We start from the raw sequence: 13,219 nt of genomic DNA on the forward strand, positions 1-13,219 counted from the left end.
TTAACATACTTCCAAAACCCAAAACTATACAAAAACATATACAGACAGTCCTTACTCCACATGGAACTATGTTAACCAAAACCCTGCATATCAGAACAGTGCAAAGCAGGGACAGAGTTCTATGTAGTAACTCAAAGTAAGGAGTGCCTGTACAGTCATTCAGATCTTCTGTATCTTTACTAATTTTTTTAGTCTAGTTCTGTCAATTACTGAATAAAAGTGTGTATAAATCTTCAAGCATGACTATGAGTTTATCTCTTTCTTGTAGTTATTAGGTGTATATTTCTTCTTGACATACTGACCCTTTTACCATTACGAAGGGTCCTTTTTTGTCTCATAATATTTCTTGTCTTGGTATTTATTTTGTCTAAACTGATAAAGATGCTACAGTTTTCTTATGTTTATTGTTTGTACGGTTTCTGTGTTTTTTTCTACAGTTTCTTACTTTCAGTCTTTTTTATATTTAAATATAAACGGTTCTTTTATGTGTAGTCTAACAATCTCTGCCTTTTCATTAGACTGTTTAATTCATTCACATTTAATGTAATGATTAAGTTATATTTAGGTCTGTCATTTTGCCATTTATTTTTTGTCTCATCTGTTTGGCTTGGTTTGGTTTTTTGCTCCTCTGTCCTTTCTGTTCTTCCTGTTCTGTGAATCAAATATTTTTAGAATTTAGACTTGATACAGACCTTCAATTTGTAAAAAGCACAGTATCTCTGAAGCACAATAAAGTGAAGCACAATAAAAGGAGATATGCCTGTATTAGGGGAGGCAGCTTCAAGGTGACATTTTGATAGTAGGAATTAATCCTTTAATGGCACTATGTCCATGTTATATAGCAAAATGTTTAGTTCTTCTGTAGAGAAGCCTGTTAACATGATGGATTTTGAAATTCATTTACAAGACAAGCTGTTTTAGAAGTTACAACCACAAAATAATTTCTACCTTGCATTGGTTTGTGAATCCTTCATTTAGGTTATAGTATTGTTTGATTCTATTCACTTGGTTATTTTTTATTCTAGTGGTAACTTTTTTTTTTCTCTGAGTAGTTGATAAATGGGTGTTGTTATATTATCTGTATTTACTTTAATGTTTGATATTTTATCTTTTTTAAAAAGGGAAAAAACCTAGCTAAATTTGAAGATATTTGGGAGCATGACCCTGCGAATACTTACATTGTTATTAATAGCATTTATTATCTGCAGTATATAACATGTAATAGGCACTTCGCATTCATTATTTCTGGCTCTCAGAATATCTTTACAAAGTTAGCATTATTACATCTATGTTATAGATGATGAATTGAGATCTATAGGTCACTTGCCCAACACGTCCTGTCTAGAATTTGAATCTAGGTTTGTCTGACTCCAAAATCCCTCATTCTGTTATCTTTATATCCTTAAAAAAAAATCTTATCAAGGAAAAATCTGGTCCAAAAATTTTTCATTTTATGTTAGAAATATACAAATTTTGGAAATTTTTTACCTGTTTGAGGGCAAGACATTATTTTTAAAATGTTACCCTTTCAGGAAGATCTTGGGACAGATCTTGTGTACTAATAATGAATTCAGTATCATTTAGATGAAGGCTGAAGTCTTTCCTTCATGAAAGGAGAGCTCAGAGGAAATTAGCTCAAATATGAGACATTTAAATTTGTGTGAATGATGTTGAAAAATGGGAGGAATTACTTGGAATTGTTGCTGAATATTATTCCTTCAGGTCTTTAAAGCTATGTACATCTATAATTATAAAGGTCTGTAACTCTGAATTTGATATAACCCCACCATAATGAAGCAGCAGGAAAAGAACTCAAGGAACCGATCCCATTTACAGTTGCAACCAAAAATAATGAGATACCTAGGAATAAACCTAACCAAAGAGGTAAAAGATCTGTACTCTGAAAACTATAAAACACTTATGAAAGAAATTGAAGACACAAAGAAATGGGAAAACATTCCATGCTGATGGATTGGATGGATTTAACCAAACATGGTTAAAATATCTGCACTACCCAAAGCAATCTACGCATTTAATGCAGTCCCTATCAAAATACCACCAGCATTTTTCACAGATCTAGAACAAACAATCCTAAAATTTGTTTGGAAACACAAAAGACCCTGAATAGCCAAAGCAGTCCTGAAAAAGAAAAGCAAAGCTGGAGGCATCACAATGCTGAACTTCAAGCTAGCTATATTACAAAGCTGTAGTCATCAAGCAGTATGGTACTGGCAAAAAACAGATGCATAGATCAGTGGAACAGAATAGAAAACCCAGAAATGAACCCACAACTATATGGTCAACTAATCTTCAACAAAGCAGGAAAGAATATCCAATGGAGAAAAGACAGTCTCTTCAACAAATGGTGTTGGGAAAACTGGACAGACAGCAACATGCAGAAGAATGAAACTGGACCGCTTTCTTATACCATACACAAAAATAAATTCAAAATTGATGTGAGACCTAAATGTGAGACAGGAAACCATCAAAATCCTATAGGAGAACATAGGCAACAACCTTTTTGACCTTGGCCATAGCAACTTCTTACTAGACACATCTCTGGAGGCAAGGGAAACAAAAGCAAAAATGAACTATTGGGACTTCATCAAGATAAAAAGCTTCTGCATATCAGAGGAAACAATAAAACTAAAAGGCGGCCTGTGGAATGGGAGAAGATATTTGCAAATGACCTGATAAGGGGTAGTATCCAAAATCTGTAAAGAACATACCAAACTTGGGGCGCCTGGGTGGCTCAGTTGGTTAAGCGACTGCCTTCGGCTCGGGTCATGATCCTGGAGTCCCGGGATCGAGTCCCACATCGAGCTCCCTGCTCAGCAGGGAGTCTGCTTCTCCCTCTGACCCTCCTCCCTCTCATGCTCTCTGTCTCTCATTGTCTCTCTCGCAAATAAATAAAATCTTAAAAAAAAATTAAAAAAAAAAAAAAAGAACATACCAAACTCAACACCCAAGAAACAGAAATAATCCAATTAAGAAATGGGCAGAAGACATGAATAGACATTTTTCAAAAGAAAACATCCAGATGGCTAATAGACACATGAAAAGATGCTCAACGTCACTCATCATCAGGGAAATACGAATGAAAGCCACAATGAGCTACCCCCTCACACCTATCAGAATGGCTAAAATAAACAACACAGGAAACAACAGATGTTGGTGAGGATGCGGAGAAATGGGAACCCTCTTACTCTGTTGGTGGGAATGCTAACTAGTGCAGCCAGTCTGGAAAACAGTATGGAGGTTCCTCAAAAAGTTAAAAATAGAACTACCCTGTGACCCAGCAATTGTACTACTAGGTATTTACCCAGAGGATACAAAAATGCAGATTTTATGGGGTACCTGCACCCCGATGTTTGAAGCAATGTTATTAACCATAGCCAAACTATGGAGAGAGGCCAAATATCCATCACCTGATGAATGGATAAAGAAGATGGGATATATATATATATATATATATATATATATATATATATATATACACACACACACACTGCAGTATTACTCAGCCACCAAAAAGAATTGAAATCTTGCCATTTGTAACGAATGGATGGAGCTAGAGTATATTATGCTAACGAAATTAAGTCAGAGAAAGACAAATACTATATGATTTCACTCATGTGAAATTTAAGAAACAAAACAGATGAACATATGGAAGAGGGGAAAAAGAGGGAAGCAGACCATAAGAGACTCATAACTATAGAGAACAACTGAGGGTTGATGGAGGGAGGGAGGTGGGGGGTGGGTTAAATGGGTGATGGGTATTAAGGAGGGCACTTGTTACGATGAGCACTGGGTGTTATATGTAAGTGATGAATCACTAAATTCTCCTGAAACCAATATTACACTATATGTTAAATAACTAGAATTTAAATTAAAGTTTAAAACAAAAAAAATTAAAATCATGTAGGTGATTGGGAAAAGAGCCAATAAGACAAAAGTGAAAATTTGTATTTTCAGGGACCTGTCTGAGTGAAATATAGATGCTTATGTGAAAAATCAGGGCCAAATTTGCTAACAGAAAAGTCCAAGATAGTTATCCTTTAATCAGAGGGAAGTTATTGAAGGTGTCTCAAGGTTATATTAAACACTTGTTTTAAAAAGATTGCTACTTATAAGGTAGATTGCATAGAGAGAAAGGTTAAAGCCCTAGAGCCTAATTAAGAGGTGTTAACAGGGTAAAGGTGAAGAGGTAAGCACTTAAAAGATATGGATCAGTAGGGACAGAAAGAAAGGGACAGATAGGATAACTAGGACAGGGTTTCCTGAGTGGCTGAATATGTGGATGGGTATAGGTGGGGGAGGCAAATGACTGTTAAAGATTTGAGTTGAGTAAAATTATGGTAAAATTGACTTGGATTTGGTCATCAAGTATTGATTATTTTTCTAGATATTGGAGGTTATAAAGAGCAAGACACAGCTACTGCCTTTTAGGACTAGTGGGAGAAATAGAGGTGCTTTTTTCAGAGGGAGATGAATGTGATTTCATATATCTTTAGTAGTGTAGGGTATGGTTAGATTTCCCTGTACAAGTGGTCTGTACACTTGGGATTTTAGAAGCAAAGCAGGAGAGGGGTGCCTGGGTGGCTCAGTCAGTTGAGCTTCCAGCTCAGGTCATGGTCTCGGGGTCATGAGATTGAGCCCCGGGTTGGGCTCTGTGCTCAGCGTGGTGTCTGCTTGGGATTCTCTCTCTCCCCCTCTGCCCCTCCTCCCACTCGCGGGCTCTCTCTCTCTGTCTCAAAATAAATAAATCTTTTTAAAAAAGAAAAAGAAGCAAAGCAGGAAAAAGACAAGGACTGGACATTAGGTTTGGAAGTCTTTGTCATAGATAAGAGAGTTGAGTTCTGAGTAGGATGGTTTCAGGGGGAAGGGAGGGGTAGTATAGGCCTAAGCCTGTACAGGAGGAGGTCGGCTACGTTTGATTCTTTTCACAACCAGTGAATTGTTATTTGACTCCCTACAGGTGCAAGACTCCTTTCAAATTAATCATTTAAAAAAAAAAAAGGATTTTTATTTTTCCTTTTCGGTGTAAAATGAGATTCTTACAGAAGGGCACATTGGGAATTACTTTCCTTTTCTCGGTGGTTTGGTCTTGAGTCATATAAATTCTGTCTCTTGATAGGTGGTGTTTGTGTTTATATTTAACATGAGGTTTCAGTATACTTCTGTCTTTAGAAAAATTAACCTTTTGAACTTGGAAATAATACCTCTTTCAGGAGACAGGGGTCTAAAGGCAATTTCCTTTGTCATTTTGTTCAGCAGTATGGACTCTTCCCCCTTTCAAAGTAGTTTAGTAAAAAATTTTTGTACCATTTCTTGCTTATTCAGCATATATTGAGTGTTCATTTGACTCAAAATATGTATTAGCCAGTGATTGTAACTATGTATTTCTGGTGCTTATATAATCTGAATGGAAAGCCTTTGTTTAACTCAAGACTGAATTGTAAGTGCATAGGGATGTAGGATGAAAATTGATTCTTGTTTTAAATATTCTGCCTAAACTAAAGCAAATGCTTTCTAAATTCACCTAACCAGCTGGTACTTGTGTTTCGGTAGGAAATTCTTCCTGGCATTTCTCCAGAAATTTACATGTTTTTCCAAATCTCAAGAGATAACAGTCAAGAGATCAAGAAAATGGGGGGAAATGTTATAATTCTTCTGTGAGAATTAAAGCTTAGCATTCAACATAGTCATTATTGGGTGCAGGAATCCCCTGATAACACGTCACAAGCAGGCACAGGAGACACTGATAGGAAGTGTGTCCTGAGGACCAGATACGGAGTTTATAGAGGGGAACAGTCATGGTCTGAGCAGTCAGTCTTGGGTGCAGCTTTTGCCCTGTCTGCTAATTGGGAGTCATTCTTGCAAACAAAATAAATATTAATAAATTTATATACATAGTATACTTTATACAAACCCTAGGAAATGATGCTTTTTTTTTTTTTCAAGAAATAAGTTTTCTAAGCAAAATAAATCCTTAAATGGGCAGTACGACAGAAGCTTCTGTGTTGTGTTGTTAACTTTCCTGAGAGAAACTGAAGTTACTTTGTTAGAGTACTAATAATGTTTCCCGGCTTTTTCTGGTACTTGAATATTCAGTATAGGCTACAGTTCTTTGTAAGTGCTTTAATGGAAGAAACGTAAAGAGAAGAAGTGAATGTTGTGGGATACTCTGACATAGAACCAGAAATTGATCTAAAATCAGAATTAATAAAAGCAGTATCTATTTCAGTGGTAAAACCAAATTCTGGACGGTCAAGGAAAATATCTTCATTATTAAAAAAAGAAATAAAGTTATCTGAAGCAAAATGAACCCTAACAGCCAATCTGGAGTTGTTTTTGGAAATACTTTTAACAGTTGGACCAGTTGTTAGCAATGCAAAATGAAAGTTTTCTGTGTCTGGGATCAGGTTTATCAGGGCAACTAATGCTTTGTGTACTTTAAAATTTCATTGTTAAGAATAACTATTAAATGTTAAATATTTGTGGTATTTCAGTATTTTAAATGATTTTCATTTGGAATTTATTTGGTTTCAAGGTACCCTTTTAATGTTTTCTGTTATCAAATACCAGATAAAAATCATGCTTACGCTTTATTGAAATATGAATCTTGTCACAATATATTGATTCATAGTAATGATAAGCCAAGTATTTATTATATCTTTTTGTAACGAATATTAAAATGTTTAAAAGTTTTAGTGTAACCCTAATCATTACTATTCATTGTCATGATCATACATTATTCTTTTTTCTTTAATCAGCTTTATTGAGGTATAATTCACATACCATACAATTCATCCATGTAAAGTGTACAGTTCATTGTGTTTTAGTACATTCACAGGGTTGTGCAACCATCATCACAATCTAATTTTAGAACATTTTTGTTCCTCCTAAAGAAACCCCATACCCATTAGCAGTCAGTCCCTAATCCCCCTAGTCCTCCTCCCCAGGCCTAAGTAACCACTAATCTACTTTGTCTCTATAAATTTGCTTACTGCAAACCTTTCATATAAATGTGGATTCATAACAGTATGTGGTCTTTTGTGACTGGCTTCTTTCACTTAGTATGTTTTTGAGGTTCATTCATATTGTAGCATATATCATTTATCATTAATTCATTTCCTCTTATTGCCAAATAATATTCCATCGTGTGTATATGCCACATTTTATTTACCTCTTCATCAGATGATGGGCATATGGGTTGTTTTCACATTTTGGCTCTTAAGAATAATGCTGCTATGAACATGCATGTTAAGTTTTTGCATGAATGTATGCTTTCATTTCTCTTGGTTATATACCAGGAATGGATGTGCTGCTGTGCATATGTTAACTTTTGAAGGAACTGCCAAACTATTTTTCAGAGTGGCTGCACCATTTTACTTCCCTCCAGCAAAGTACAGGTATTCATTTCTCTACATCCTCACCAGTACTTGTCTCCTTTTTTGATTAGCCATCTAGTGAGTGTGAAGCAGCATATCTCATTGTGGTTTTGATTTTCATTTCCCTGACGGCTAATGATGTTGAGCCTATTTACATGTCCTTATTGGCTATTTGCATATCTTCTATGGAGAAATGTCCAATTTTAAATTGAGTTATACTAGACCCTTATGAGATACCTGAGTTGCAAATATTTTCTCCCATTCTGTGAATTGTCTTTTCACTTACTTGGTGGTGTCCTTTGAAGCACAAAAATTTTAATTTTGTTGAAGTCCCATTTATTTTTTTTTCCCTTTGGTACTTGTACTTTTGCTGTCCTATCTTAAGAAACCATCGCCTAAGTCAAGGTCACAAAGATTTGAATTTATGTTTTCTTCTCTTATATTCAGTTCTGTGACTCATTTTAAGTTAATCATTGTTAAATTTTGTGTTATTCTTTTTAAAAAACATTAAAAAGGTGTTATAAAAATATGATAAAAGTGTTGTGGTTTCAGGGAAGGGTTCTGATAAATGTGCTTTCTCATTCCTGAATCCTGAAGATTAATATCTTTTGGGAATTTTAATATCTTTCTGGGAATTTGGTGCATAGCCTTCTGTGCATCGTAGTAAAGACCTATAGGTAGTTTACTCTTTTGACCAGATGGTGGCAGCAGAGCTTTGATGAATGAAAATTCTCATTTTTCTAAACTTAGTATTTTATAATTATGACTCTTCTTAATTTTTTGGCAGTAGGCTGTTAAGCACTAAGTTTAAATTTACTTTTAAGATTAAAAACTATTTAAATTTAGGGTTGATTTTGTTTTTGTTTTGCCATGAGTTTATTCAGGTTTTTAGTTTATGAAGCCAGTTTGTGAAGTATGGACATGATTTGCTAGTGGTCTCCAACCTTAGGACACAGTTTTCTCATATTACTCTAATAAGTTTTATCTACCTTTTTTTTTTTTTAATCTCACTTCTATCCCCATGATCTTTGTGTAGACATAAAGTAATAGAGTAGCAGTCAAAATGTTGATTAACGCTAAAGCTACTCTCAAGCTTACTCTTGAAATAATTTGGTAGACTTATGTTCTGATTTAGAAGACAGGTAATATGGAAGCTAGACATGTGGGTAATATTTTTTTCCTTCAATAATAAGACTGCTTTATATCATCTCAAGATTGGGCCTGAGATCTCCTTTTTAGATCTGAATACTAAACAGTAAAATTAGGCGATGCTGTTACTCCTTGACAATTGTTTTGAAGATAATAGAAATAGCAAACACTTACGGAGCACTTAGTGTTTGCTGGGTGCTATACTCAATGCCTTGTGTGCATTGTCTTCTTTTGTTCTCACAACAGCTCTAAGTGTTATTATTTTTGCCCTGAATTTTTCAGAGAAAGAGATGGCTTTTGAGAAGTTAAATAATTTGCCTGAAGTCACACTGTTAGATGGATAAGTGTGTGGGTGTGTTCATAAGCAACTATATTGTACTATTTTATGAATGTGTTAATTTTTACAGAGGTGGTATGATACTATGTATATCACTCTGCAACTTATTTTTTAAATTCAACAGTCTGATTTGAAGATCCGAAGCTTTTGCTGTCTGGTCAGTTTGTTTGCCTCATGAATACATACCACTTTCTGTTTGACTTAGCTGTAAGAAACAGCTTGTCCCGGAATTTCACGTAATTTTAGCTTTACTTCACTTTTCCACTAGAGGGTGTACTAAGGGTTTGACTTAATTTTTTTTTTTCCTGTTACCAAAATTATAAATAGTAATGGAGTAATTTATTATTTCTTGATATAATCAGAGAAAAATTTTATTGCGTATAACTGGTATAATAGTCTCCTTGTTTTATTTTTATACTGCAGGTTACTCATTTTTGGATCCTATGACAGAGAGGCAAATATTCATTGTACACTCGAGTTGAGCAGTGGTGTTTGGGAAGAAAAACAAAGGAGTTCTATTAAGACGGTACAGTGGATTTGCATAGTTTTACATCCTTATAAAGTCTGTTTTCTATAAGCATACCTTTAATAATGTTTCTATATTTATAGAGCTATTTCTGGTCATGTACAAATAATTTTGAACAGCTCTTATTTGTCTTGTTGCAGTACAATAGTAATAAAATGAATCACATAAACCTGTGATATTCAGATCACTTGCTTGCATTAGAAACCTTGTCTGATTTTCCTTCTGGAACTTTAAAATTATTTCACAGGGATGGAATTAGAAGGAAGTAATTCTAAACACCTTAGAAAGCAAGTAAATTTAGAGCATTCTTTCATTCAGTAGATGTTTTATGAGTGCTTACTTTGTACTAGGTGCTGTGTTAGATTTGGGAAACAGTTCAAAACAAGAAAAGGCCCTGTTTTTGTGGTGCTAGCATGGGGTAGAGGTTTGGCATGAGGGTTAGAAGAGGAGAGAGGTGAACTACATGTTATAGAATGGAGGTAGAAAATGACAATAAATGGGTAAACCAAAGAAGTGAACAAGGTAATTTCCGGAGATTGACAGATACTATGAAGAAAATAGGATTATGATAGAGCAGATTCTTCAGATTTGATGATAATAGGGAAAACCTCTAAAGAGATGACACTGGAGCAGGATGCCCCAGTTAGAATTTCAGATAAACAGTGAATAATTTTTTTAAAAGTATTTACCCAGATTTTATATGGTAAGTCTGATGACTTTACACTGGAGATGAGGCCTGAATCCTGAAGAGGAGCAAGCCACGTGGAGAGTCTGGGGAAATGAGGGAGTGGAAGGCATTTCTAGCAAAGGGAGCAGCAGGTGTGTGAGGGCGCGTGAGTTGGAGGATAAAAAGAAGGCTAGTACATAGCTAGAGCATGGTATGAGAGCTAGAGAGTCACGTTTCATCTTGTAAGGGGTTTGAATTTCATTATTTGTGGTGGGAGACTTTTAAGATGACGTGATATGATCTTGTGTACATTTTGCACAAAATGTTCTGCTTGTGTAGACAAAGGATTGTAGGAGGACAAGAGTAAAGCTAGAGAGAGGTCGGTTAGGAGGCATTTAGGGGAAGTGTTGGTTACTAAAACTAGGTGGTAGCTGAGAAAATAGAGAAAAGAGAATGGATTTGGGCTATACTTTTGGTGTATGAAGGACTTAGAGTTCTGGTTTCTTTTCTTTTTTTAAAGGACTATTACAAGACTGAAAAAAATTGTAAAGGCTTTTAAAATATTCTAAATGCTAGAATTAAACAGAAATAGTCCTTTGCTCTCAACATGGTTTAATTGGACTGGTTGAATCCTTTGGGTTCTTATATGAATAAAAATTCTCACTAGGTATTGGTTAATTTGTTTCCAAAGTGAGTTGGTAGTTTCTGAATATTCTGAATAGCATTTTTAATAGCAGTTATTCTGTGCTTCTTGTGTTTTGCATAAATCTAGTAGTCTATTGAAGATTTAGAGCATTTATCAAAATTGTCTACAGAATTTCTATATTAAGCCCATGAAGTTTCACAATGGAAACAGAGTTCTAGAATTTTATGGCTGAAGTAGGGGTGGGAGGGGGGGCAGTCTATGCCCTAAAGGAACCATATCCCCTTTTTTTTAGATAATTTATTTCATTTATTAAGTATATACTGAAATATTATAGGTTTGGTGGTAATAAAATTCCAAGAGTGCTTCTTATAACCCCCAAACCTCGCTGGAGTTACTTTTTAGTCTTTTGAAAGATAAGATCCATTTAGCACATCAATAGTTTTTTTGCAGGAATAAATTATAGTTGTATTCTTTAAAGATGTATTTAATAACTTAGATATTTAGTTGTTTCTATTACATTTAACTCTTGGTGGCAATATAGCCAGTCCTGTGATTATTATCTGTAGCTGATATTTGGGAAAACTGTTTCTCTGTTACGTCTTCATTATGGTGAACAGGTGTTTCTGAACTATACTACCTAGCTGTTTTTTAGTAGTAATGATGTGCTTTTGGTTTCTTGAATAACCTGTTATTCTTTGTAACATTTTAAAAAATAGTCACGGTTCTCAATTTTTTTTTTTTTTTTTAAAGATTTTATTTATTTATTTGAGAGAGAGAGAGAGCATGAGGGGGGGGAGGGTCAGAGGAAGAAGCAGACTCCTCGCAGAGCAAGGAGCCCGATGCGGGACTCGATCCCGGGACTCCAGGATCATGACCTGAGCCGAAGGCAGTCGCTTAACCAACTGAGCCACCCAGGTGCCCACGGTTCTCAATTTTTAAAATAGGTCTGTAAGCATATCTCCATGCTCTTGGAGAACATGACTTTTTTTTTTTTTTTAATCAGACCACATATGTTTTATTTTTCTGAACTCCGAATTATCCGAAGGTAGAATCACATTGCTAGCATATGTACAATAGGATGTGTACTTATGTGGGATTTCTTCAGTCCCCATATTTTAGAGAAGGTACTTGAGCTCTTTCTGGAATATCTAGGTTTAGGTATATATGTCAGACTCAGTTGTATTCTAAATATCTGAGGTTGTCTATAATTCTGGTTGAGAATCTTATTTTATTTTTTTATTAATATATATATTTTTTATTATTAACATATAATGTATTATTTGTTTCAGGGGTACAGATCTGTGATTCATCGGGTTTTTTTTTTTACTTTTTTAATGATAATGTGGTATTCTTTGGATGTTCCTTTGACCTTAAATTGTTTCTAAATTTCATAATTTCTTTATACAATAACTGTTGTGAATATCCTTACAAAAAATTGAGTAGTATGAAATTCTTTTGGAATAACTAGAATAATTTTGATCAGGGTGGGAAAATAGGGAGGAGTAAAGCTGGAAAGGGAGGATGGGCCACAGAGTTTGAATTTATGAAAGTAGTAGAGAGCTATTAAAGATTTTGAGCACAGGAATGACATGGTCAAAATAGTGGTTTTTAGGAAAGTCTCCCATTTCTTTGGTGGTTGTTCGTACCTCAGCTTTCTTTTAAGCTGTGTCTCAAACAATTTGAAGCAACTCCTCAGAGGAATAAAATAACCAGTTCCGAATTACATGAATACATGAAAAAGCATTATTGTTTTATCCAGGTATGAAATGGTCATAACTTGCCATTGCTAATGGCATTTTCATTTTCCTTTATTACATTTGCAAAATATGAGATTAGACAGCTTTAATATTTTGCAGAAAAGGTTAGTAAGACTTTAATCTTGAGTTACAATTTTGGGTCTTCACATATGTCATAGGTAGTTTTGGAGAAAGAATTCTAGGTTACTAATTACATCTGGTGTCAAAAATGTCAGCAGCAGTTAAGTGTCTCCAGGCATTAAATTACATATGTCTGAATTTAATAACTCTAGGGAGAAAAATTCATTGTGTTCTTTAGGACTACATAAAAGATTGCAGGCTAGGATTTGATTATTTGCAATATATTGCAAATTGGGATAGAAAAAAAGAACATCATCACAAAAATAAGTATGAGAAGGTATTTGATGAGTTTAGAAGCTATCTTTATATAAATAGAGTTTTCAGGCTTAAATTCGTTCTTTAAGTGTTGAGATTTATTCAGTGAAGAGAGCCACTAGTTTCAGTGCATATGTAGAATGAAAGAAACTTAATTCTTTCCGTATTTTAAATGTGCCTTTGAATCTTTAAAGCATTATAATGTACGTTATCATGTTGCTGATAGTGGAAGATCACTAATAATAACAATAGATGAAAAGCTTTAGGGGATGCCTAGGTGGCTCTGTCGGTTAAGCATCTGCCTTTGGCTCTTGGTCATGATCTCAGGGTCCTGGGATCCAGCCCTGCATCAGGCTCCCTATTCAGTG

General features: G+C 34.8%; 1 protein-coding gene across 1 annotated transcript in view; it reads left to right on the forward strand.

The window, feature by feature from the left end:
- The window catches only part of PDZD8 (PDZ domain containing 8), a 78,568-nt gene that overhangs the window by 31,343 nt on the left and 34,006 nt on the right, over positions 1-13,219 (forward strand). The window contains exon 3 of the mRNA XM_036106524.2: positions 9,304-9,406. Coding sequence (XP_035962417.1) covers positions 9,304-9,406 — 103 coding nt within the window. The remainder of the gene's footprint in view (positions 1-9,303; positions 9,407-13,219) is intronic.

The sequence above is a fragment of the Halichoerus grypus genome, chromosome 7 (assembly GCF_964656455.1).
Source record: "Halichoerus grypus chromosome 7, mHalGry1.hap1.1, whole genome shotgun sequence".
Lineage (NCBI taxonomy): Eukaryota > Metazoa > Chordata > Mammalia > Carnivora > Phocidae > Halichoerus > Halichoerus grypus.